This window comes from Manis javanica, chromosome 1 (assembly GCF_040802235.1).
Source record: "Manis javanica isolate MJ-LG chromosome 1, MJ_LKY, whole genome shotgun sequence".
NCBI classification, from domain to species: Eukaryota; Metazoa; Chordata; class Mammalia; order Pholidota; family Manidae; genus Manis; species Manis javanica.
The window spans coordinates 160315364-160341954 of NC_133156.1; the positions used below are offsets into that span (position 1 = coordinate 160315364).

General features: G+C 48.7%; 1 protein-coding gene across 4 annotated transcripts in view; it reads right to left on the bottom strand.

Annotated features, from left to right (window-relative positions):
• NPAS2 (neuronal PAS domain protein 2) overlaps positions 1–26591 on the bottom strand; it is a 144973-nt gene that overhangs the window by 7453 nt on the left and 110929 nt on the right. For all 4 annotated transcript variants that reach the window (XM_037019998.2, XM_037019997.2, XM_017673160.3 and 1 more), the window contains 10 exons: positions 19878–19996; positions 19104–19186; positions 18241–18347; positions 16128–16275; positions 14139–14223; positions 11718–11859; positions 11101–11210; positions 8849–8938; positions 5143–5289; positions 376–573 (listed from right to left, as the gene is read on the bottom strand). In XM_037019998.2, coding sequence (XP_036875893.1) covers positions 376–573; positions 5143–5289; positions 8849–8938; positions 11101–11210; positions 11718–11859; positions 14139–14223; positions 16128–16275; positions 18241–18347; positions 19104–19186; positions 19878–19996 — 1229 coding nt within the window. The remainder of the gene's footprint in view (positions 1–375; positions 574–5142; positions 5290–8848; positions 8939–11100; positions 11211–11717; positions 11860–14138; positions 14224–16127; positions 16276–18240; positions 18348–19103; positions 19187–19877; positions 19997–26591) is intronic.

Here is a 26591-nt window from a genome sequence, read left to right on the forward strand (position 1 = left end):
GCCCCAGGGAAAGGGACACTTAACAGAAATGGAGAGCCTGTGTCCTAACTAAAGCCAGGAGCAGATGATACCTAAGGACATATGTCAGGATGAGGCTGCAATGTCCATATTCACCTCAAAGCCAACTCAGGATCAAAGCCGAGTTCCAGCTGTGTGACACCTTTCAGGGATCTTACTGAGACACTGGGGGAAACCTGTGCAACCTGGGGGGCTTCAAAGTGGCTTAGAGGAAAGGAGAGACCCCCCTGCCCACTCTAACTGAGCCCTGGTCACAGGGAACCACTCCACAGGCTTCCAGTTTATGAAGTCTGCAGGAGGCCCAGGTACCCTGGGCCACCCTGTGGCAAGGACCAAGTGTAGAGGCACCACATTTACCTGGGAGGATATCACACTTGAGTCTCTGAGCAGATGCTGGTTAGCCACTGGGGCAGAGGCTATCTGCCTTTGCAGTTGAGGGCTGGCCCTTAGCTGGGGCTGGGAGCTGGGCGCCGGCCTCTGCGGGAGCTGCTGCTGAGCCTCGGGCCGCGGAGTGCTGCGGAAGCTCAGGCATGCAGCTGGTGGCTGCAAGAACATCTGTAAGTTAAAGAACAGGAGCACCTTTATGGTGGGGCCACAGGGCTGCCCAGCCTGCCCCTCTGTGTGCTCCCGGCCCACGGAAGAGGTTTGCTTTCTTTGCTCTCTCTGGCCTGCCTGGGAGAGTCCATCTGCTCGGCATGGAGACACTGAGTGCTATGATGCCACAAGCAGCGTGCAGGGCCCTGAGATGGAGCAGGGGATCAGATACACCAACCGTACCTTCAAGAAGGTTATAGACTAGTGATGGAGGGCTAACAGTGCAAAAAACACTTAGCCCCAGTTCTATCAGTAATTTGTATAAAGTCTATCACTTATTAGAAGGGAGGACTATCTTATGGATGCGATGAACTGCAGAGGGTTGGATAACCTGTGGCATGGGCTGGCTCAACCTGGCAGTAGGGCCAGGCCCCGTGCCTGGCCTTGAATCTCGGCCCAGTGACCAGGGTCTGTACCCACATGGCGGTTGCACACCTTCACCCCAGTGCTCCCAGCGGAGATGGAAACCTGCTCCCATTATCCAGGTGACTCTGCATTCCCAGGAAGCCAGTGAGTGCACAACAGGACCAAGGACTTTAGACTTACGTTTACAAGTAAGTTTTATAATCATTATGGTAATCTCTATGCATTTTATCTAAGATGTTTCAGACACTCAAAAACTTGGCATATAGTAGCCTGGTAATTTTAATTTGAAAGGTTTAAGAGAATTTGATCAAGTTTATCAAAAGTGTTTAAATGTTTGTGAAAACCTTGATCTACCTCATTTGTAAGGTTGGTGTATTCAATTTAAAAGAATTGCTTACGTGCTTAGATTTTACTTCTTAGGTTAAATCTGCCTTGTTAGGCATGTGGAATGTTTGAAAGATTCATATATTAAATTTGTAAATTAATGGCTTTAGTAGATGATGTTGATTATTTATAATTTGTTACATTTATAAACTAATTGAACATAAATAAAAACAGTTAAAAGCACTATTTTTTAGACCAAATTAGATTTGTAAATAAAATATAATCTGTAAATTGACACTAAAGGCTTAAGAAAGACAACTTTAATAATTTTAGCAGTAAGTTAAACCCCAAGACTGTAACTAGTTCTTTTAGCAAAAGCTCATCTTGGGCATTACAAACTGGTATTATCTAGATACCAGTTTCTTGACAAGCAGTGTTTAGGCCACTTTCAGCCTTCAGTGTTGAGTCTCTCAGTAGGAAGGCTCTCTTCCTCCCAGGGCCTGGAGTTATAATCTCAATTCCTGTCCTCAGGAATTTTAACCTCAGTTCCTGTTAGGGTTTTGGAAAGGCAGGCGTGGGACCACAGCAGGCAGCACGTGGAGGAGCACCTAGAGATGGGTGAGTTCAGGCACCTGCTTTGCAGGTGGAGCTAAGCCATCTCCCAGAGGCCCAGGGTGGGCAGGGGGCTGATCTGGACTAGGTGCCCACCTGCTACCCTCTCCACCCAACCTCTTGATCTCCTGCCTTTCCAGTCAGCCCCACCCCCACCAGAGAAGCCTGAAGTTTTGAATGAGGGCTCTTTGTCACTTTAGAAATTAAGAATTTTCTGGGTCCCCCTCATCTCTGACTCATTACTGTTCAGTAGAGATTCAGTTTGAGGTTTAGTACTTTATGCAGTCCCAGCTACCTGTTACAATATGGATTGTTTATAGCACATATGGTAACCTACACTTCATCACTTCAGCAAAAACCCAGTTGTCAAACTAAATAATATTTTTTTCCTGGTAGGATTTGATTTACTTTCTAGTCAGAGTTCAAATAAGTGCAATCTTTATTTATGGCAGGCAGTATAATCTATTTTAAATCAGACATACTTTAGTTCAGATTACAACCCCACCATATGCAAGTGGTATGACCTTGGGCAATTTTCACAACTTTCAAAGCCTTAATTTCATCATTAACAAAGCAGTGACATTAATGGCACATACCTCATAAAGGAATAAATGAGATTTTATGCTGAGACACAGTAAATGTTAGGTAATGATGATAATATTTAACATGAAAAAAAGAGCTACTTTCTACTTTGCCTCTTTGGCATATAAAAACTATCTGAGAATGAATGAATGGAGTAAATAAGTGAACAAATGAGGCTTTTGGTCAAAGAAGGGCAAACTGTTTCTGCTTGTGTTATGTCAGAGCGGGCTTTGCCTGCTACAGCGTCCCATTGGTGTGTGCTCTCTGGGGGCAGAAGCCCTGTCCTGGTTATCTCTGTATCCCCACAGTGCCTACCCAAGGGCCTGGTGCATAACGGGTCTCGGACGGATGGACCGAAGGACGGATGGACGGATGGACAATAGGGTGGGTGAAAGGATGGTCGGATGGATGAAAGAACCAGTCCAGAACCCATCATTTGCGATTGCTACAGGTGTCCTTCCAGGCATGACTGAGTAACCAGCAGAGGGCGCACATGCCCTTAAAAGAGAGCAAGAGGCAGCCTTCCCTGGACTGCAGGGGGTGACAGAGCCTTGCTGCAGAACAGCAGCCCGGAAGCAGTGTCCACGACTCCACCTAAGTGCACACACCGACACCCCAGAGGACTCTGCTTATAGCCCACTCTTTTTAAAATAGTCCATTGATGTCACATAAAGGACTTTGTGTGGGACAATCCTGCTTTGCTGCTGTGTATAGCCATGCCTCTGTTTTATTCACAACAAAGTAGAATTTTATGACTTGAGAAGATGACTTCTTAAAAGAGCTCTGGCCAATTTTACAGGAAGTGTGAGAAAAAGAATTCCCTATTTCAAATGGCAAAGGTTATCAGGGGAAAATAATACTTCTAATTTTCAAGAACCAACCAATCCTATGCTCACATGTGGTTTTTTCATTATTATAATCTGCTTATGTTTACAAATACTTAGCATTACAGGACATTTCAGAAATAAGCAAAATAGAGATAATGTATAATGAAACCCCCTGCATCACCATGAGGCTTCAGCAATTATCAATGTTCTGCCGTATTCTCATTTAACCTATCTACCCACTTTTTTAGGGGAGGAGTGCAGTAATTTTTACTTGCTTATTCTTTAGGCTTGAATCACATAGCTTTTTTTTTTTTAAAACAACTATCACATTTTGGCTAAACATTTTGGGGCATATTTCTTTAAATCTTCAAACTTGCAAAAATACAAGGCGGCAGGCATGAGAAAATGTTCTCTGGCTTGACTATCTGTGGATTTCCACGTTCTTTGGAAAATTCCACTGCAATGATAAGGTCATGGGGATGAAAAGAGGGAAGCAACACATTGCACGGCTTGATTTCCACGCCATCCCTTACAAAACCCAGTGTTCCTTGGCATATATACTTTGGAGGCTAACAAAATGCACTGGTCATGGGGAAGAAGAAAAATTCTTCAGAAGGAGGAGTGAAAGAGAGAACCGTGTCTCCTGTTATTTTAGAATTCAGCTTTCATATTGAAAAGGCAGGAGATAGCAAAGTCCAGGCTCTGAGGAGGATGTTCATACGCCTACCTTGCTTTTAGCAGTTTCTGGATCAATTTCTTCCCTTCCTGATAGTGTAAAAATTCCATTCAAGTAATTGGAGTCAGGCAAGTTCTCCCAATTGGGCCCTGGGTCAGCAGGAAAATGGTACAGCTGGGAAAGAAGTGAAAGGGCCCTGGCCACCTTTCACTGCGGCAGGCAGCTCCCTTGGCAGTCAGTTTCAGGGGTGTCGCTGAAGACCGTGGGGGAGTGGCGGACTCTGCATGTGCCCTAGCCTGTCTCTGCAAAGCCTGCGGGCCACATGCTTGCACACTGCCTTGGGAGGGCGCTGGTGTGTCGCTGCTGGGCTCTGTCCTGAGTGGGCAGCCACCTCTGGGCCAGGAGCAAGCAGGAGCACCTACGTGGAGCCCAGGGAGGCAGGCAGGCTGGCCGGTTGGCCTCTCCTGCTGCCCCCACCTCCGCCCGGTGGAGTGTTCAGCTCAAGGTGCACAGAGCCTGCACGCAGTGCTGTCAAGGCCTGGGGACCAGGATGCCCTGTGCAGGGGCCTGTGTGGACAAGAAGGTGGGGGAGCGCCAGGCTCAGTACTCTAGTCTTTTCCCCAGGGGTCTACGGGTCTCTCCTGCTTCCTTCCCTCACCTAAGAGGGGTGTGTATGCTTCCAGCTCTCAGTGCAGCCCCAAGGTTAGTTAGGGACATGCCCAGCTAAAGGCTGGGCCCACAGAATGGGCTGTGCAAGAAAAATAGTCCTGGCTGGACTAATATAAGTGAAACTTGGTAAAAATAACTTATCTTCAAAAGAGATTCAATATATAAGATTTTTTCTCTAAAAAGACTCTCTCAAGAGGATTCAAAGAAGTGGTTATCTGCGGGGTGGGGAGGGGTGGTCCACAGTCAGAAGCTGCTGCTGTCAGAGAATGCAGAACCACCCAACTGGCCTGCCACAAATGGGGCCAAGAAGTGCCAGGGTGCGACCTCCAGTCCCCAGCTCCTGGAGTTTCAGCATGCCAGTCAGCTGGGCTCAGTAAGGCAGTAGGGAGGGAGTCCTGCCTGCCTCCAGAGATACACCCCAGAGCGGCAGGGAGGGCAGAGGCCGTGTGGTCCCCTAGCTGGGAGGGGCACTACCTGGATGTTGGAGTCCTGAACCAGGCAGAGCTGCTCCTGGATCTTGTGCAGTTCTTCCTGCTGCCACCGGATGTTGGCTTGCAGCATCCGCGTCCTCTGCTCCAGCTGGTCTTTGATAGTCTGGAACATGCTGAACTGTGCTGAAAACTTGAGGTGGGGTCAAAACACAACCAGATGAGTTATTTCAGCCTCACCAACAGATGTTGCTGCTCTTCTGAGCAGCCTGACCACTTTCATTCTGGTCCCCATGCATCCTTTCCAGCATCCCTAGTGAGTGACCCACGGCTGGGGAGGCAGGCAAGGTGTTCCTCCCAGGAGTCCCCATGTGGGCTCTTCTCTGGCCACTGGAACCTGCAGGTCTCATTTACTGCCCTGTAGTCTGGGAGGGCCACAGAATCGGGACATGATTTTGTAAGCAGTTCTTATAAATGACAGACAAAGGGTTTTGGAGATGAATGTCAAAAGCAGGGCATCAGGAGCCCTCCCTCCCTTTTTTCTTATCTAGGTCTTGATACTCTGCAAGAGACAGCTTCATAGGCAATTTGGGTCCTAAAATTATCCTAAACCTGATCTTGGCAAGGAGGGTTCTTCTGTAACCATTCACAAATGAACTTGGATCTGATGATACATTTCACGGGGCTCTGCTCTCCAAACCAGCCTAGGTACCTCTCCCTCACATTCCCCAGGCTCACTTACTGCTATGCACTTCTTGAAACTCTGTGCAAAAAAGAACTAGGGAGAAGAGCAGCAATACAATCACCTGCATTTGCCTCGAGGGCTATACTAGCAGAGGGTGACTTTGTAGGAGGGACATTGATATCTTCCCTCTGATTCTTAATCCCTTTCTGGAACAGAGGTTGGCTGTAGGGAGCTTTTACAGGTGATCTCTGCCCCATGTCACCTGTCTAACTCAACACAAGGTACTTTCCTCCCACGGAATGTGTGCTGAGTGGAAGATCATAAGATAGGAGGTGAGGCTGCTCAGGTCTGAGCTTTGTGGGGCTCCCCATGACTTGTCTCTTGAGGAAAACGAGTTCACTGAAACTTCTGCTCTTTTCTTTCTTCTTCACCTTCTTTTATGACTCAGCTTCCATTCCCTCAGTTTGAAGCCCAACATTCTCTCTAGTCTGTTTCTTGCCTGTTGTCGTTTGCAAACACCTCCAGAGACTTTGTCTTTTCCTCTGCCCTGTGACCCCTCATAGACGGAGAAGCAAGGAGATCAGCTGAGTTTAGAATACAGAGGGAATAACTGACTACAATTTTTGGAGCGGCAAAATAATAATAAAAAGAACCAATAATGGCAAAAAGAATAATAATGGCAGGGACCCACACGTGCCAGTCATTGCTTCAGCCCAGCAGAGGCAACACTGATTCTCTACAACACACCATGCCCTGCGTGCAGAGAGGCTGTAACTCACTGGAGGTGGTACACCAGAAGGTGACAGGGCCAAAAGGAGAGGCCAGAGTCTCAGGGGCTGCGTGAGGCCAAGAGATTTTACCAGCAGCACTGCCCCTGCCCCTCAATTCCACCTCGATCCAGAGCAGTTTCGCCATCATGAAAAGCTTTCATTTAAAAGGAAAACGCTGCCGCTGAACACGAGTTTAAAAATACCTGCGCTTTACCAGACTGTACCACAGAAATCTCAATCAGAATGTAACTGATCAAAGCACTCAACTGCAATTTTGAAAGAGACTTCGATTGAGAAAGAAAACAAGCTCTATCAGGTATTGAATTTAAAAAACAAAACCTTAAATAGCTTCTGTGGTGGGTTCTACAAAGTTGGGAAGCACCCAGGGCTGTGCCTTCCATGCCCAGTGGAGAGGGTGCTCTGCTTGCCCACCTGGCCCCAAAGGGAAGCAGTGGGGCCGGGCAGGTGGCAAGGGGCCAGCAACACACTTAGCTAAGTGTCAGTATGTCTACAGTTGTCCTTATTTCCTCAAGGCATTCCAGGACACCCCAGCGTTAGTTTCCTGTTATATTCTTGGTCGTGGCCTTTTTGAAAAAGAGACGTTTACTTGGAGACATTTTAGAAACAAACCATGAAGCAAGACCACCTGTCATCCAGATTCTCCAACTGGGGAGCTTATTTCCCCCCCTTTCCCTGAGAGGGCGCTGCAGTGATAAGACCAGTGAGTGGAGCAGAAATTGTAGAATCTCATTGTTCCGCAGGGAGAACTTTGAGGAGCTGTCTGACTCCAAAGTTCAGCATTTTGCAAGAATGTCTTCAAGAATTTAGTTGTTACAAAGTATAATGTGCCTAGCAGACAAAGAACTGTTTCTGTTAATTAAAATGAGATTCAGTAAATGAAAACTAAGGATTTCAAAGGCCCTAATCACACCAGTATGTATTATAAAACAAAGAAATTCTTACTCTGCAAGACCCAGAGAGTAAAGGAATTCTCATTTTATGTGCCTTTGGGTTGAAAAAAGTTACTTATTTCTTAACAAATGTGCCTTAGAAATTTGAAGAGAAAAAAAAAATCCTTTTTTCTTAAAGAGGACGAATGTAGGTGAATTAGCTGACTGTGTGTGTGAGTAGCTTTTACATTCTTACTTAAGCCCACCTCTAGCAAGAAGTATGTGCCAGCCGTGTCTTTCTTCTTACAGGAAAATGTCGGACTTTTCCTGACATAAGCTGTTCATGGGACATATGTTCTGAGAATGTTCATCAGTGAGGACAGGCTTGCACCAAGACAGAAGTCCAGACTTTGCCAAGAGTGTGACCAGTGCCACATGCTGGTGGATCACCACCTAGAATCCCACTGGGGCCCGAGTGTGGGGCAAAGCTGACCATCCTATAAAGAACTGAAGTGAAAGCTCTGGCCTCTGTGGAGTATATGCCAATCAGCTCAACCGCCCTCTGACCATAGATTTCATCCAGCCTCTCACCAGACCTTGAGGATGTCAGACATTTAAAAAACTCAGAGCTCAAGTATATACCCAGGTCCCTCCTCCCTGCTAGGCCCCCACCTCGCCACCTGGCAACCTTCTACCCAACCTTCCAAGCCCAGTTCAGGGGTCACCTCCTCCAGGAAGTCACACTGGATTTCCCAAGGCAGAATATTTCCTTACTGGTTCTATAAAAATACATACTCTGACACGGTGGCTTCTCTGTTTACATGCCCATCTCTCACTCAAGCTCTGCATACCAGGGCTGTGGCTGTGGCACCTGCATCTTTGCATGCCACTCATACGCGCTCACTCACTGACCCAAATACCAGCTAACTCAGTATTGCTGAAACAAGGAATTACTCAGCAAAGCTGTGGTCCATTTTTTTTTAAAAGAAATGTGATAGTTATAGCATTATATTGACAGCATTTAGATCCTTACAGTCTTCCTATGACATTTGGCCTAATCCAGACCTTTCCTAAAATATCATGGTCAATTTGGAGTTATAGGAAATGCGAGGAGCACAGAAAAGCGGCAGAGAGAACAAAGATTGTTCTAAGGGCTGAGAAACAGAGTCTGGAGCAAAGCAACAGGAGGAGGTGTCCGGAGAAGATAGGATGGGGGAGAGGACAGGCGGGCGTGAAGTTCATAGCTCGGCCCGCTCACCTGCACGTCGGGAGAAACATCCCTTGTTGGGGCCTTTGGGTTGGTACCCACACATCAGCACCAGTACCCCCCACGTTCAGGAGGACACCATGCTTTATGTGGTGGGTGAGTGCGGCCACTGGGTTCCCCTTTCTGTATCCCAGACTCACCTGTGTCATGGGGGCAGGTGGGCTCTGCAAGATGGTCTGAGGCAGCAGCTGCTGGGCAAGGTCACAGGACGTTGAGGCGGGCAAGGGGGCCTGGGCAGGGAGAGTGGCTTGGTTAACATACATGGAGGTATGGGGGCGCTGCCCCTATGTCAGCAGGGCTCTCCAGCGTGAGGGAGGCTGGTCTACACTAGAGTGAAGAGCTCACTTCCAGAAGGCATATGTTCCCCCAGAAAAGATGGGCAGCCGGCTGCACTGCTCATGCAGGGCACGGAGTTGGAGCCGGCCCTCGCCTGGTGAAGGGTGCTGGCTGCCCCAAGCAAAGTGCTGGAACCACTCAGCATCCCTGCTGCCTCCTGGCCATGGTGTGCCCGGCAAGGCACCACCCCCTGCCAGAGATTGGCGGCTCTGCTCCACTTGCCCTCCATGCCTCCTGTCCTAGGCCCCATTCTTGCTGGGCCTGGTTGTTCTTCTCCCAGACTCATAAATTCTGAGTGGTGCTATGGAGCAGCATGAGTGGAGCTGTATTCTAAACCGTGTCGGCTTTGTGTGTGGTCCTTACCCTTTCTGTCCAACACTAACACAGATGGACAGACATGCCAGGCACGTCTGTGGCCATTAACTCATGCAAGCAGTGAACACTGGTGCCATTTTGCCAGACTCTGCCTGGACTCTGTTAGAGAGATTCCTGGGAAACCAGCCGAGTCACAGACCTTGTTCCCTGGTCACCTGGGAGCAGGGCAGGGTACAAGGGATGGGTGGCAGGGAGACAATGGGTACAAACAAGAAATGAAAGCCTCAGCTTCACAGACTAGAGTGTTTAAGAGTAAAACAATTCTTCTGAAGTCATTTCAAAACTTCCCCCAGGTTATAGGGACTGTAAAAAGTAGCCAAAATGGACAGTGTCACCCAGGATGACACCAGGGGAGGTGGGGAATGACAGCAAGGGACCTTGTTTTGAGTGAAAAAATCCCAGGTACAGGGCTGAGACAGAGACTGGCTTTGGTTCTCCTCCTGCGTCCCCTGCACCACGGGGAGGCCAGAGCTGTGCTGTAGCAGACAGTCACACTGGATGGCCGGGGGTCACGAGAGGGGCAGTCACAGCTTATGAGCCCATCTAAAGGTGGCTGGGAAGAAAGGAGTCTTTGTCACGTTCTATTTTAAAAAGAAACATTCCCCAAGTTTTTCAAGCAGGGTGTGAATGACTTTCATGGTGATGGCAAGCAGGGAGGAGGCAGGTCCACTCCTATTTCCAAAATGTCAGTGAGGGACAAGTGTGAGGTATTTGGCAACTATCTGGATGTGGCCCCTAAAATTCTTGGACATGTCTCCCACCTAGGGTGCAGGTCTATCCTTCTCTGTGGTGAGCTTGTGACTGCTCTGTCCATGAGGCTCAGCAGAGGTGACATTGTGGGGCTTCCAAGGCCAGGTTAGAAAGACACAGATTCTCTCATGGCAAGCTCCCCCTCCAGACAGTTCCTCTTGGAACCTAGTCCCTGTGCCAGGAGAAGCCTAGGGCATGGAGAGGCCCATGACAGTTGATGGTCAGGTGGGCCCAGCCTGGTGCAGGACTGTGAGTGCAGACACACCTGGGATGTGGGTCTCCCAGCCCTAGCCACTGAGGCCTCTGACACGAGGCAGCAGAGAGGAGTTGTTCCCACAGGACCCTTTCTGAAATCCTGACTCGGAATCTGTGAGCATGAGGAACGACTGTTGCTTTACACCACTGATTTGGTATGGTTCGTTACACGGCAATGGATAACAAGAGTACCATGTATCAGTGATTTTGCAAACAGCAGTGTACTTTCTAAGAGGCCACTCCTTAATGTTCTGGAGAGGCCTGGCACATATAAGGGACACTGCCTGATATATGCAGACGTACATTTTTGTTGACAGCAAGCTTCTCAAATATTTTCAACAGAGTGAAATGGGATAAAAAACAGAAGGATTCTGGTCATGTATCCCCTGAGACTTAGAAATGTGCCCCAGCTTTGATGGCTTGAACTTTATCTTTAGAAAACTCATTTGGATTTTATCTTCAATAGAGATATATCCATGTTAGTTTGGAATAAAAATGTTTCAAATTAGTCACCAGTTGAATTACGTAGCTGCCCACCCCTGCCTGTCTCCACACACACTCTCAATCTGAAAGTCAAACGGGTTCTCTGGGAAGATGCATCATGCTGTCCTGTGGCTTTACAGGCCTGTCGCGCTGCAGCATATCCCAGTTGAGAAGTTTGGAGTCACATACATACCGGCATCGTGGCTGCCTGGCTGAGCCCTGCAATGGGGAGCTCTTGGGGCAGGGGAGCTGATCTTGGCAAAGTCGTGGTGCTGGCCTCTGCCATCAGCTTGCTGGGAGTGGCTGTAGGAAAGCAAACCACTCCTGACTCACACTTACCCAACAACTTTCTTATCAAAAGAGGGGAACAATGCCCATGGTGTCCGTGAAACAAAGGGTTGGTTAGAATCTCTGGTGAAGGGGGTCCAGCATGAGTGGAAGTGACTTCCAGAGCCACAGAGGGTCTGCCCACCTCTACCCTCACCTGAGAAAGGGCTGATGACAGCAAACCATCCTCAAGCCCCACATCCCCCATGTGATTCAACTACCTGCCTGGTCACACAACTGACCAGAGTTACCAAAACCTGGCCAGGTATCTTGTCTGTGTGCCACCTGCTTTACGTCTGCCCTGTGCGGCAGTGGGGGAACCAGAGCATGGAGGGTGGAGGCAGGCGGTCAGAGGGGAAGGAGCAAGGAGTCTGAGCAGGATCCCGGGCCTGCTGTACTCAGGCCTGGGCCCTTTGTGGGGCTCTATACCCCTACTGCCCATCTGACGGGGTGCCTCCCCTCTCCACCCGGGGCCACACTCACAGGTGGGGTCGGACATGGCTGTGTGCGAGGACTTGAGGGAGCTTCTTGAGGATGCCGATGGCGAGTGACTGGTGTTGGGGCCTGAGGTGCCCACGCCCAGGGCCCTGAAGTGCTGCTGAGCTTGCAGGCTTGGGTCCTTGTCCTAAAACACATACACACACGGTCCCCACTGCAGCATCGAGGTGAGGGGAATGAGTTAGCTGACTCTTGTTCCCCTCCATGTAGAAAAAATTTGGAGGGTGTTGAAATTATGTAACTATTTGGAGGTAATTCCAGACACATTCAGGTGGAATATTTGCACATGTATGCAATGTAGATGCTTGTAGCCCATTAGCAGTATTTACTATACTTTCTCACCTTCTATTTTGATTTTCTAGATTTTCATAATAGTTGAACTTTATATTTCCCTTAAAGTTGTCACCTCACTGCCCAGAAACTTGACTTTCCCAGAAGAGTGGAAGAGGCAAGTTCTAGAATGAGGTCACTGGTGGTGCTGGAGTGGGACCCGTCCCGTGAAACACGAGACTCTGGGCCCTTTGGGCACCTCCCGCACTGTCTCCCCACCCCTCCCGCTCTGCAGACCAGGGCCCCAGGCTGGAGGCAAAAGACCAAGTAAGGCTGCATGACTGATATATGTCCTACAGGCCTTTTGTGCAAAACAGAGTGATAGGATGTGCCTGGATTTGCTGTGCTAAAGGTCAGCTGTGAGACCCTGCTGCTTAGGCACAGAATCTCCCCGAGGCCATTTGTGAACCGTGTACTCCTGGTCAACAGATACTAAGTAAGGAGGTGAGGATGAACACTGAGAAACTTTAGTGCCACCTGATGGAGTTGGACATCACCTCCAAGCCCGGGACTCTGTCCCTGGCCAAACATGAGGCAGCGACAGGTTTGAACTAAAACACCAAACGGACCATTACCACTGACAGTTTAAGCAGCATTGTCCTAGAGCTTCTTAACCGGGCAGCCTGCATGTGCATTTGTGTATTTTTGCATATTTGCATGTTTTTGAGAAGTTCCATGAGGCTCTAGGATCCTCAAAGGATCAGAAGCCTCAACAATGAACTTGCAACTGTACAGTGCACACTATGCCTGTTCGCAGCTGTGATGTACGGTGCATCTGACACCTGTCTAGTAACAGCTTAGTTCCATTCTTGGACATGATACATGATGTATGATGTGACGGAGCAGAGACAATGACAGGGGTGTCCTGTCAGCATTCTGGTGATGAACCCCCAAACCCCCCATCAGCATGGAGCATGCCTGCAGTGGAGGCTCGGCAGAAACGCCGACTGGTCTCTGGCCTTTAAAGGTGGTCTCTCCTCCCTCGGCTCAGTTCTCTTGGGCCAGAGATGCTCCTGTCACATGGATGCTGCTGCAGCAGCTTCTGGCCAAAGAATCTGGGTTCTAGGTCCCTGGGCAGCCTGGAGCTGGAGCCATATTGCATCCATTCTAGGAGGCACTTGCCCTCCCACATTTTGACCTATATGAAATTGGGATGTGTCCTTCAAGGGATGAAAAGAAATGCTTATTTCATAGATGGTCAGCATATTCTCCTTAGTGGGAGATAAAATACTGGTGGATGTTGTAATCATAGCTTCTTAGCTTCGATGAACCATGACGCTCCTCCCTTTTTTGCTTCATCTTTTTTTCTGCCAACATTCACTGAGTGACTTTTGCAGACCAGGGCTCTGGGCCGCCGGCTAGTCTCCCTGGAGCTGACACACCAGGAGCAGAGCTGGGGAAAGCAGAGCTCAGGCCAGAGGAGGCAAGGAGACTGGGCTTTGGGAAGGGGGACACCTCTCAACAGTGGAGCCCCTGAGTGAAGCCGGCTCCAACATGGCTGTCGGCCAAGACCCACAGACAGAAACAAGGTGCCCCTTGCCACTGACAACATGGGAGGGTGTGCCAGGGGCCAGCTAGTCATGGGATGCCCGAGTCCTGGGGGCAGTATAAAAGCACTTAGGCTAAGGGAAGGACTAGGGCAGCTGGATCATTCCACACCTCAATGGGATGATGGAATAAGTGCCCACTTCCCCTCCAGCTTTTTATCTGTGGACTTGTGTATAGCTCCTGGGTTGGAAAGTTGCCAAACGCTGGTTTGAGTCCCGTAGCCGTTTATTACACAGCAATGTGGGTTCCAACCCTCAGTGCCCTTGGGTATGTGAGCTAAATTCTCTGAGGGCTCTGTGCCTCCTCTCAACAATGAAGACTGTAACAGTGGCTGCCTCACAGGATCTGCACACGGGGGGACTAAGCCAATACCTGGAAAACACGGGGAAGAGTACTGGGAACATAACAAGAGCTCAATTACTATGATCTGCTGTTTTTACTGTTTTATCATTACTGCTGTTATCGTAGCTCATGGAGGAGTCCACTTAGCCACACCTTGCTTTGACCCCTCTGGCTGGATTGGCATACCTTTAGTGCTGACGGGTGGACAGCCTCTGCTGGTGGGTCTTCCAAAGCCAGCTCCTGCCTCCTTTCCACTCGGACATCTGCATAACTAACCAGGAAATGAAGAGACCACAGCTGGAGGTGGGAGGTTTCAGGATGCCAATGGCAAAGAGGGCTTGTGGGACGCGTCGAGGTTCCCTACATGAACCCCCTCCCGGGATGGCCACCATGGAGACTAGTCCTGTGACTTGTTTAGGTGGGAGTTCCTTCCATTCTGTGCCTAGATCCCACTGGAGTGGCTTCTAATGTGGCATTCGGAATATCTTCCTTTCCAGAATGCTTTCCTTCCCATCTCTGCTTACCTGCCCCTACTGCCAAAACTACCAAACGTAACTGTCTTTAGAAACATGTTGTCATCTGTAGGATAAGCTTTGGCCTTCAAATAATCAGAAGCCCCTTAAAACCCACTTAGTCTGGACTGTGCATGAGCAGCAGTGACACATGGCTTTTTAGTAATTACAGCCCTCAGAAGGTCCTCTCTCAAACTCAGCTCTAGACCCAGACTGCTGGTTAATATACGGACCCACTTTTTAAATAGTGGGTAAATCAATCCAATGTGGTGAAGGCCTGAGGGACCCAGCTGTGCCTTTGTCTCATGTGTGGAGATGCAGGCTGGGTGAGGGGCCTTGCAAGTGACAGTGGCCCTTGGGCCTCTGGAAGGCTTCTTACCCTATTTGCTTACTGGTTCTCTCCCTACTTCCTGAGAGTTTGTAGGATTTGGGAGGTGGGGGTGGAGAGGAAGAGTGGGGTCAAGGGCACGAGGACCAAGGTGTAGGTGCCCAGTCTCCCCTGGGGGCACAGCCTGGGTGGCAGGGAGTGGGACTGGCTGTGGCATCAGAAACCACTGGCAGCTGAAGTGCCCAAGGGTGGGCGGAGAAGCCAAGATGAAGTTCCCGAGAGAGGGCACACAAGGTGGTGTCAGGGCCACTGCCAAGAATGACAAGCATTTCTCACCTGTCCTCCCTCCCCATTTACTAAAGAGGCATGATTTACTTGATGACTGTATACGTGCATGTGTGTGTGCATGCATGTATGCATAGTATGTATCCATTCATCTGTCTACCCACCTATTATCTATCTCTTGTGTATATATATGAAATACAGTATGTGTATAGGGTCCACATGGATGTGTATCTATTATCTATCATGTCATGTATATATATAAAATGCAGTATGTATGTATAGTATCTGCAAGTCTATGTGTATGCATCTGCCCATCTATTATCACCATCTGCCATGTATATACATATAAAATGTAGTCCTTCTAACCTTTCTTTCTTTGCTCTCCTCAAAGCTCTTCACTAGGCCAGTTTAAAACTGATTTTTGTTCTTAACATTTCTGTAGTCAGGGGAAATAAAAGAATGACATTTCTTTACCTTGGAGAACTGTGACCCAACACAGGCTGTGTCTGTGACATGCTGGACTCACTGCCTGCCTGGACACCCTGCTCCCCAGACTGGGCGCAGGGCTCCCGAGGCCACCAGGACCGCCAGGAACCCTTTCCTGCTGGCAGTCTGGCTGTTTTCCCAACACTGCCTCAGTTGCCAGCAGGGGTTTTTAATGCATTAAAAATAAAGGGGACTATGTCTGTGAGTTATTTAGAGGCAGGATTTTAATTTTCTTCTCAGAACAGTGACAAGGGAAGGCTCAGGGATGCATAGAGATGAGGGGGAAATATGTAAGTAGGTCAGCAAAGCAGTAACTCACTAAGAAATGTCCTGGGGCCTGAAAGAAGCCCAGGGGGCCTTCAGTGGGGCCTGACTGAACACTCGGGAGGAAGTCCCAGCCCGGGAGAACACAGGGGGTGTGAGGCCGGAAGGGAGCTGAGTTCTGGTGATGATTCTCTTAACTGTGGGGCACACGGGCCCTGCTGTGGATTTCAAGCCCAGGGCTTGCCCCTCACAGGCTGGGACTCCCAGGGGTGCTGGGGCTCTGTGCCGTTTGGGCCTCACCTGACGACCGAGTGTGTGCACACGACGAACTCGGGCTTGGAGTTCCACTGGTGGTAGGTGATGTAGTAGTGGGTCTGCAGCCAAATCCACTGCTGGCCTTTGGTCAGAAACCGGTAGCGACATGACTTCCCTTTGCCAAACTGCATCACTGTTGGTAGGAAATGGAGTCTGCGTGTAACACACGCTAATACGGAAATGATCTCATTCCCAAAGTTACTGTCAAAGAACACAGGCTTTTGAAAGGACGATGCCAAACATTGTTTATTTCCCCGGTTATGCTGTATTTTCGGTGACTATTAAGATAATGGTTAAGAATCATGAGTTCTTAAACTGTGCAAGGATGACCCACGTGCTTTCTCACATGCTCAGAAGCTTCGAAGATCCTCAAATAGGGGCAGATTTTCAAACTGGAGTTTAGTGAAAAAGAGGCCCAGGCTTTCCTGGAGCACAGGAGAGTTAATCCAGACACCAGGAGAGTGGGATGGAAAATAGACCTGCCAACCAGCAACCTCCAGGCGCGCTCCATGGATGTCAGTCAGCAATTCGTCCTTGGTGTACACAGTTTGAAAATCGAGTTGCCTTCAGATGCCTTCTACCCAAGCCACCCCTGCTGCAGAGCTGGGTGGCCCTCTTATGATTAATTCCGGTGGTGGGCATCTCTGGGGGTATCCAGGACAGAGTCTGGGCGGGCCAGAAAGCTGGACTTGGGTCCAAGGAAGAAGAACAATTTTGGATTTATTGCCTCAGTGCCTGGAATTTTGCCCTCCTTCTGCAAACTGTTATGAGAAACCCTAACTTGGAAACTAAAGCCAAAGAGGGAGCCACTGGCTTGGAGAATGTGATATCTGAAGAGGGGGAAGCCCAGCCAGTAAGGGGCAGATTTTCAAACTGGAGTTTAGTGAAAAAGAGGCCCAGGGCTCAGCAGGGCAAGAACACTGGCCAAGCCACGGGGCAAATCCTTCAGGCGATGAAGATGGTTCCACAGCCAGGGTGGCCCTTCTCCATCAGAAGAGTCTGAAGAAGCTAAGGCTTGACTTCAGAAGCTGTGCTTCTCAAATTTCCATGCACCCGCGCATCACTGGTGGTCTTGCTGAAGTGGGCGCTGTGATCATGTGGGCCTGCTCGGGGAGCCCGAGTCTCCAAGTCCAGCAGACTCCTGGTGATGCCCATCCTGCCGCTTGGAGACCACATTTCAAGGAGCACAGAGTGAAAGTTTTAAAGACCAGCCTTAAATTCAAAATCCAGTCCATGGAACTTAATCCTCCTCTTCCTTCAGCAAGAACAGCAGAGATGAGAAAGTCACAATGGGCACTACAGGCTGGGCAGCTATGAAAACAGTGCTGGTGGTCAGTTCATGGATCAGGATCCATAGGTCAATATTACTACAAATGTTCCTGTTCAAAGATGGACCTTGGCACTTAAGCTGTGGTTTTCAGTGGTTAATTCTTGGCTCTTGTTGCTAAGTGGGAGCCCAGACATGTGTGTAATCCTCCCTCTGCTACACCACAGTCCTGCATCTTATTCCTTTGCCAGAACATTCCCCTGTTCTGTGGCAGACCTTTCCCTGGTCCCCTCCTTTCCTCCTCCTCCCCCAATATCCTGGGCACATCCACTTCCATGCATGGGCAACATCCGGTAAGGTCGCCTATTTCTGTTTTTCCATGAGGCCTCACCCCTGAAAGGCAGCAAGGAGGTTCTGGCCATTCTGATGTCCAGGGCCTAGCTCAATATCTGCCTGTATAGCTTGTATCCAGTTTCTGTCTTCTGACGAGAGAACAGTTAATGTGAATTCAGTATTTCGTCTTTGCAAAGTATGGCATAATTTTAAAAAGAGACAGCCTCACTTGAGTTTCCTATGTGAGATTAAACAGCGTGCCTCTCTGACAGACACTGTGAGGGGCTGAGGTCCAAAAGGCTCCAGGTGCAAGTACACATGGGTGCAATGGAGAGAAGGCCCTCCGCCACACGCCGGGATCATTTCCAAGAAAGTGAGGTCCTCTACCTCAGAAAGAGAGCAGGTCACAGGCAGACTTCCAGGGCCTAGGTGTTCTGCTGTCAGGACTGTGGAGGGGGTGGGGGGCCCTCCGCGCTGGGCGGGGCACGTGGTACTCACAGTGCTGGTGGCACCTGGCCAGGAGCTCCAGGTCGTCAATGTGGTAGTAGTCATAACCCGAGGTCCCCAGCACCTCAAAAGGCAGGTATCCTATGATTGGAGGCGCTCTGCCAAGGACGCGGGAGAATTCATCAGCGAGGAAGCGCAGAGCAGACCTCCCCCTGGGGGCTGCACCCCATCGTGCAGGGTATGGCATGCACATTCAGTCACCAATGCAGGGGCCTCCCTTCTCAAGAACAAGGGCAGGAAAGTAATTTTTCCAATGGTTGAAACCAAAGAGGCTCTGTTTTCCGAAGTGCTCATTGTTTTTTGGCATTTAGATACTTGGTTCCCTTGGTGTAAGGTGGCCCAAATAATAATAAATTTTATCATGACTGTATGATTAAAACAGCTATAGATTGGGTAGGTCAGTCCAACCCCAAAGTAATAAGAAATTGAAGGGTAGGGAAGGGAGATTTCTAGTTCTTAAACTGTGACAAATGTTACAAAAGAAAGAAAACTGGGCTAAGGGGACACAAGGGTGTTGAAAGAAATAAGAAGTTTCTCTCAAATCTGCTTCTGCCTTACTGGGAGCGAGAGAGGGTCCCAGGTGGGGCAGGGGGTGGCGTGGGTGGTGGGTATCCCAAAGGTTTCCCCGAGCTATAGTGTCCTGCTCAGACCTGTACACAGAACACATCCACAGTCGGGACAAGTGTGGTCAAAGGGAGCCACCTCACCCTTGGCTGGGAACCACTTCTTCCTATTGCCAAAGAGTTCTTCTCCTTGCCGGGACCAGGCCAGACTTTTCTCTCAAGGAGAACACGGCTCATGCAAACACACACTTGAAAGGGACCCAACCCAAATGTGTTTTTCTTTGCACAAACCTGTGATCCAGAAATAAAAATTTCCATTCCAAGCTATGCCTTGAAGTGAATTCCTCTAAAGGTTCATCAACTATGCACATTTCCTGTATTAGAAGAGAAAAAAACTGTTGCTTGGGGTTGCCAGATGTTCACCCTAGGCTTGTTCAAGAATGCATGGTGGGTAACAGAAGTTAAAATCATGTAGAGCAAGTCTCCAAGTTGTGCTGGACTGAAACTCATCATCTGCAGCTAATTTCGGTATTAGCTGATACTAAATTTATTTCATAAGCTGTGGAAAAATACCTAGGAGCCAAAATGTCACACCACTCCCTTCCCCATTATCTAGAAGTGTGGTAAACATGTGGAAAATGGCTTTTCATCTGAATCTGAATGACTAATTTAACTTCATATTCATGCCACAGATGTTAAAGCAATCAGATGAGAGAACAGAGGAACTCTTAGTTTGACACTGAGTCCTCACCTCTGCCTGCCCCAAGCGGTTGGAACGGTGGCGGAGTGAAAGGTAGGAATGTTTACAGAGTTATAAGGGAGCATCCTCTGCAGGCTGAACAGCAAGGAATGCTGCCTTCAAACAAAACAGCTCCTTTGAAACAGGAGGTTCAGGGAAAGAGCATGTGGGGCTGTCAAGGGTACAGAAGCCAGACATTTAAAATGTTCAAAGTTAGTGACAACTTCATTGTAGTTTTATTCTTTCCCATAAAGACAATATAATAGAAACTAAATGTGACTTAATTGCAATAGCTCCACATGATAAACTCTCTCCCAGGTACTTGCCTTTAGGAATTGTGGTGTTGCCAGACGAACGGTAGCAATGAAGCAGACCTCCTTTCCTAGTGGCACCCGGTGAGGTCTTGAGAGGGCGCTGTCGAAGCCATTACAAGAGGGGCTAGGCACTGGTGGGGGGGGAGCAGGGGAGAGGGGACACAGGTTAGGCCCCCTGGCATTATGGTAAGCCAGCCCCCTGCTCAGCATGTCATGTGTACTGACTCGTGCCATCCTCACAATGGTGTGGCGGGGTGGGTGTCAGCAGCATCCCCCACGCACAGTGACCAGAGACATGGACTGGAGAAGGAACTTGCACGAGCCCAGAGAGAGCTGGAACTCAAGTCACCCACATACTACTCGGCCTCTCACTCCCGCTAGCTCCACAGCCACTTGGAATATGGGGCTGAGAAAATGCTCTGCGAAATGAGCAGACAGCCTCATGCTGCAGGCAGGGCCTGCACACTCACTTTGGCCAGCGTGTTAAGGGTGGGTTCCACAGTCAGACGTCTTTGATACTGATGGGCCCCGGGAAGGTGGTGGTGTTTTGGCATTCATTGGTTCCCATCCCACCCCAGTCTTGGTGAGGCACACCTAGGATTCAAAGGCTTCTGCCCTGAAACCCTGCTCAGGAGCTGGGCTGATGCTGGCACATGGCCGGGACTCCTGAGGAGATGCCTCGGGTTCAGGGTGATCCCCAGAGGTACACACACCTGCAGCACCTGCCAGTTCTGTGGCCCTGCACAGATGGCAAAACCTTCACCTGCGTCTATTTATTCTCACAAGTCTGTGAAGGCATGACTCCTCATTCTACAGATGAGGAAACACACCCAGAAAGGTTGCATATATTAACCAAGGTCACTCAGAGTAGGAAAATTGGAGCAGGGATTCCACCCAGGTCTTCTGATGCCAAGCCCAGGGCAGGGAGGGGATCGTTCTAGCTTCCTGACCACTGTAATGATGCGCTCCGGCCCCCAGGTGCCTCCTGGAGAGGAGCCACTTGGCATCAGCAGCTTTCCTGCAGCTACAACACTGCCTTTGGGGCACTGTGGAGAACTGTTCAACCTTTTGGGCCGAAAACAATTCTGCTATTTTAGGTGGAGTTTGCTGGGTGGGAAAAAGAACCTATCAAGTACCCAAAGTCAACTTACCATGTATACAGAATTCTCCGACTTGGCTACACACTGGCTTCCCTAGGACCTTTTACACGGCTGCTCAGGCCCCATCCCAGATCAGCTAATTCAGACTCTCGGTGGCATGTGGTGGAGCCCAGGCACTGGCAATTTTAAAAGCTCCCCAGATTGACTGACATGCAGGCTTGAGGATCACTATGCTAGATCATCTATACTACCTCTTTTCTTTATAAAATGTGGTTGAATATATATCCCTTACCTTTCTGAACTTACCAATTTAAACAGTTGTATTTTCTGATTTGAGAACATATAAGGCATCAGAAAATGAAATGCATTCTAAAATGAAATCTGCAAAACTTGCTTTGGGTTTTAGCTTTCCAGTTATTTTCATTTTATGTTTATAGGTTTCTAAATGATTCTATAATGTGGTCTTCTATCCACTAACATGAATAAATTCACTTTACTGTATTCTTTGAATGCATTCACATAGAAACACTAATATGTGTTTCCAAACATGAATATGAAATAGGTAAAATAAAAAACAGTTGGTGCCTAGAGAGTTTACCTCTGTCATTAGTTGGCTTGGACCATTGCAGGTTAGTTTGTAACATGAGCCCAGGAACTTAACAAGGAGGGAAGGGCCTGCAGACTTGAACATCTGCCTAATTAAAAAATAAGCATTTACAAATTTTCCCAGATGTGAAATATGCTCTCTGCTTGCATCAAAGAGGTACCACCTGCTGGAGAGTCACCTAAAAAACTTCTCTCTGCTCTTTTAGAATATCAAGACCTTCCATAAACTTCTGAGGACTTCCCAGAAATTTAAGAGAAAGCCTCTTTAATCTGTGTCTAAACTATGTGTCTTGTTTGAATGTTGCCTCCAGCTATTAAGTTCTTGGTGATTTCCCGTGAGGAAGAGAGGGGGACAGAAAGCGGAGAGCAGGGAAACACCACCATCTGACAATTCCCTCAAGAGGCAGAGACCATGGAAGTTAAGTGGGTGTTCAAAAAATTTACTGTTAGCCTGGCTGCCTCCCACCATAATCCTTTCATAACTTCTAGGGCTCTGAAGATGAAAATGGACCCACAAGGAAAGTTCATTATTGCTTACAGCCTGCACTTGGCTAAGCTGGATGTTTTTACCAAGGGACTCAGAACTGAGCAAACTCCTTCTAAACAAGCTTTCCCCTCCAAAAAAAAACCGTAAGCCGCTAGGGCCAGACCAAAGGTGATAGCAGATTAAGGATGAAAGTTTTAACAGAGGCCCAGGGGAAAACCTTGGAAAAATCAAGGGGAAAAACAGTTTGGAGTGACTATGCACAGCATAAAAACCTTCTTGCACATTCTAGAGTCAACACATGAGCAAATTGCTCTTTGGGATTTCACTGTAATATTTAGCAGTTAGAATAACTTCTCTAGCAATTCATATCCCAAGGTAGTTTCAAAATATTAATTAAGGATTTAATTAGTTGTTTCAATTTTAAGTAATGGAAAAAATATATATCTAATTACAAATGGCGAACAGTCTCTCAGAGGGATGAACCAGTCAGTGTGTGTGCAGCCCAGTTTTATCAGCTCTCCGACTACTTTCAGATTTCTCCATTCTTTTGCCACTCCAAAACATACACACATACACGAGTGCGCAGCATTCATGCTATAGGTGAAAGTATTTCTTATTGTATTTTTTGCCTCTAGACTCATCTTACTTAAAACTGATCTCACTCTTGCCCAAAGCGAAAGAGCCAGGCTTCCCCATGGCAGCACTGGAGTCTAGTTCTCCATCTCCAGCTCTGAGCAGGCATCTTGCACACAGCAGGAGCTCAACCTGTGTTTATTGAATAACTCTCTCATAAGATGAGCTTCCTTCACACATCTAAACCACAGCTTAAGGCTCTGTCTGGGAAGAGACCTTTGGATCCTTGTCAGCAACTAATGCACAGACCTTGAGACTCCAAGGTGGCTTCTGTTCCACAGCCAGCTTGGTGCTGCTGGGGGCTTGCTCGCCAGGGTGGAGTGCCCACGGAGCATGGTCCTGGGTCCCAAAGGCAGTCAGGTGAGTTCAATGCCCTACTGATGCATTAACATTGGTCAGAAGGATGCCCAGGCAAGAGCTGCTGTGAATTAGCTCATAGTAATCTCCACTCCATGGAAAACAGCACAAGTGTTCTCTGTGGGCCTTATGCTTGTGAACACCAGGATGGTGCTTGCTTTTGGTCTTCCTATTAAAAAGGTCCATGGGGTTATCACATTACCTCTTGGTTCCTGAAACTTTCATCTCTTTCTCCAATTTCAGAGACCCTGAAAGGATTTTGCATCAGGCTGGCATTCTAGGGATTCTGAAAACAAGAGAGCCCCAGGTTTCTCTCTAGAGAATAAGCATGACTGATATATCTCACTTGGTCCTGGGGTTGGCTACCAGGTCTAATGACAGAGGTGACAAGGAGCGCCCAAATCAGTCAAGCAAGCAGATAAGGGATCTCTCTGGGGGCAGGGAGATCTCAGGTGGAGTGACAATGTGTTTCCAGAGGGGTAGAGAGAGAGCAGAGCAGGAGCAGCGATGGCGACAGTGAACAGCAGCTAACAGCAAAGGAGCAGACAGAGATGGGGAAAGTTGTACCAGTTCTCTCCTCAGTAAGGGTTCGGTCATCAGGCCTAACAATTAAGTATTGTGATCAGAGTTGCAACAGCTGTAGGAAAACAATGAACAGTCCACAAGGAGAGTGACAAATAGCTTTCTCAGCATTTCTTGGAACAAGCGAAAACAAAGCTGATAGGTGTCTGAAATCAGTGAGGAGGTTTGCTAAAGGAAGAGTCAAATTCCTGAATATCACTTGTGAAAACATCCAAAATGTCTGGGCTACCGTGTTTGAATGTTGAGAGAAAGGTAATTTTCTGCACATTCATGAGAACTCATCTTCCACTCATTAAGCACTGTTTTTAGACTTCTCTTTTTGTTCTTCACAGCCCAGGAATGCTTTACCCAACGGGTTCTGAATAGCCAGGTTACTGTGTTCTTAGAGACCCATCAAAATAACTCTGCCTGGTTGTCGGCCTGGGCACTGCCGACTTGCTAGGGTAACGCATGGTGCCTCCTCCCCTTCCACCAGTCCGGCCTGGTGCAGGAAGGAACAGTACTGGGGAGAAGCCATGCGAGAAAGCAAGGGGTTTGCAATTTGCTGGATTGAAAAAATTGCCCTAATGGGCAAATGTATGTCTTACTTACATATTTCTTCTTGTCCCTGGCATTCATTAATTAAAATGAGTATTTTTGGCAGGGGTGGGGGTGGGGCAGAGGGTTGCAATGGTGTTGACGAGATATCCACCAGATGGTCGGTGTGGACAGGGCCAGATTACATGCATGCTCAGGGAAGTGAACTTCCTATGGGCTGTCATCCCCTCCTCTGAGTGGGTATTTTGTGTACATTTTTAGCACAATTATCAGACAACCTGTACAGAAGCTCCCCCCTTTTCGGGGGCTAAACCAAACAGAAAGATAGATTTGACAAATGTATGATCATTGCTCACTGCTCCATCTCAATGTGGACTCAAGGTGCTTGTGCAGGCCCCTGTCCTTGGGTGAGAGTTGTTCTTTATGGTGATCTTAATCCCCTGCAATCTAATCTGGCAGCGATAACCACTGCCGGAGAAGGATGTGATACTTCCTTGTTGGGGTGGGGGCACATTCTGCTTCTCACTCTTGGGGCCTGTGACGGATAGGTTGGCCACTCCTTCCCTGAAGCTGTCCCTCTGTGTGCCACTCAGGTCTCCATGCCCGGTGAGGCCTGCCAAGTATGCAATTTGTTCTTTTAACTGAGACATCTCAGTTTAGCTTGAGGAGAAAACACAGCAACCAAAACTCCCCAAGCCCCAAAGTCATAAAATGAGGCGACCTAGAGAAATTCCAGGGAACAGCCGGAGCCACGTGCTGGAAGCTGCAGAGCCCCAGCTTCTGCAAGCATTTCAAATCTGGTTGTGTGGTTAGAGGAGAGGAGGTAAAAGGAGGGCCGGGAAACATTTATACTCTGGTGTGTGGTTTCTGGAAAGCTCGGAGAGGAATGTTTGCTGAGGGTGACCTATTTGGAACCACACCAGCGACTTTTGAAATACTGCTTTCTGGATTTTAGTCAGACGCACATTTAAATCCAAGTCTGGGGGGGAAGCGAGGGCTTAAACAGAGGATTGCCTTCTTCCCGGCATGCAGTTGTCTTTCAGGAACCAGAACTTGCTTTTTAGGATCCCTCAAAACAGACTGTTCATTAGGACGGCCAGTTCCTTCCCAACAGGACTGGCAAGAGGAAGGCTTCAGGACTTGGGTATGGGGCTGGGGAAAGGCCCCATGGGCTTCTTTATGTAACCAGAGAAGTAAAAAGATGGGACAGGGTATTTGTTTGAAGGCACTGAAAAAAAAAAATCCATTATGTGACAAATACAGCCCCGAATAACGTAATTGCATTTCAGTGCTGAGGTCGACAGGGCCTGCTCTCACTAGTGGTTCATGGCCAGGATCAGAGTGGCATTTTTATGAGGACAGAATGAGATATGGCTCTAAATTCCAGCTGAGCTTCCTTCAAGAAGCTGTCTGCAGACTGGGTTAGTGAAACAATTCTCTAAGAAAGTGATTTCCTTCTTATGCTTCCTGACACATATTTCTTCACATTTATTTAACATCCAGGTTAGAGGGGAGTCTTGTCATCCCTCCCCTCCCCCTCGAACATCTATGGCAAATGATGAAGTCCTGAGGAGTGACCAAGATGTACAAATATTGAAGTAGGGGAAGATTCCATTTTGCCCAAGTATTTGGACAGTGGGGGCCAAGTCTGTGCACCACAGGGAATGGGGGCAGGGCAAAGGGATGGGGTGAGGTGGTGTAACCACTGAGGAATCTGGACACGTCTAATTAGCTTCATCTCCTTCACCAGGCAGAGGTGCTTCTGTCCCTCCCCTCTCCCAGCTTCCTAGCTGGGCTACTCACCCTGGTTACAGAGCCAGACAGACTCTGAGTGCTTATTTGGTTAGCAGCTGAGCTGAAGGGGTCCGCCCTGTATGATGTAGGGGCCACCAAAAGCTCTCCCTGGATCAGTCTCACCCTCTCTTCTCGGCCCTGAAGCCTACAGATCTCACTTCACGTCCTTTGGTTTAGGGCCCGAGGGTTCCCAGATGTGACTGGGGAGAGGCAGCCAGCACCTCTGTCGACTAGGCTGAACTGGTTGATGGGAGGAGCACTAGGCGAGGAAGAAGAGTGGGTAAGGACCAGTCCTGGTGAGGCACCCCTAAAGGAGGGCCTGGCTGGGGACATCAGGGAGCAAGCGCCTGGGGAGCCCAGCTGGGGAGAGGCCTGCAGCGGGCAGGGGCAGGGGAGGGAATGGAGGCTGCAGACAAGCTTCCCTGGCCTCACTCTTGCATTGAGGACTTCCAGTGTGGACAACTCACAATGCCCTGGAAGTTGCACACCCTCTAGTTCGTCCAGCATGCGCCAACATGGGTTTAATCTTCACTTTGGATTTAAGGCCAATGAAGCAGCAGAAGCCCTCCTGGAAGCAGTCGCTCTGTCCCTGGGGGGTGCTTTGGAGTGAGGAGAGCCTATCAGTCGCTG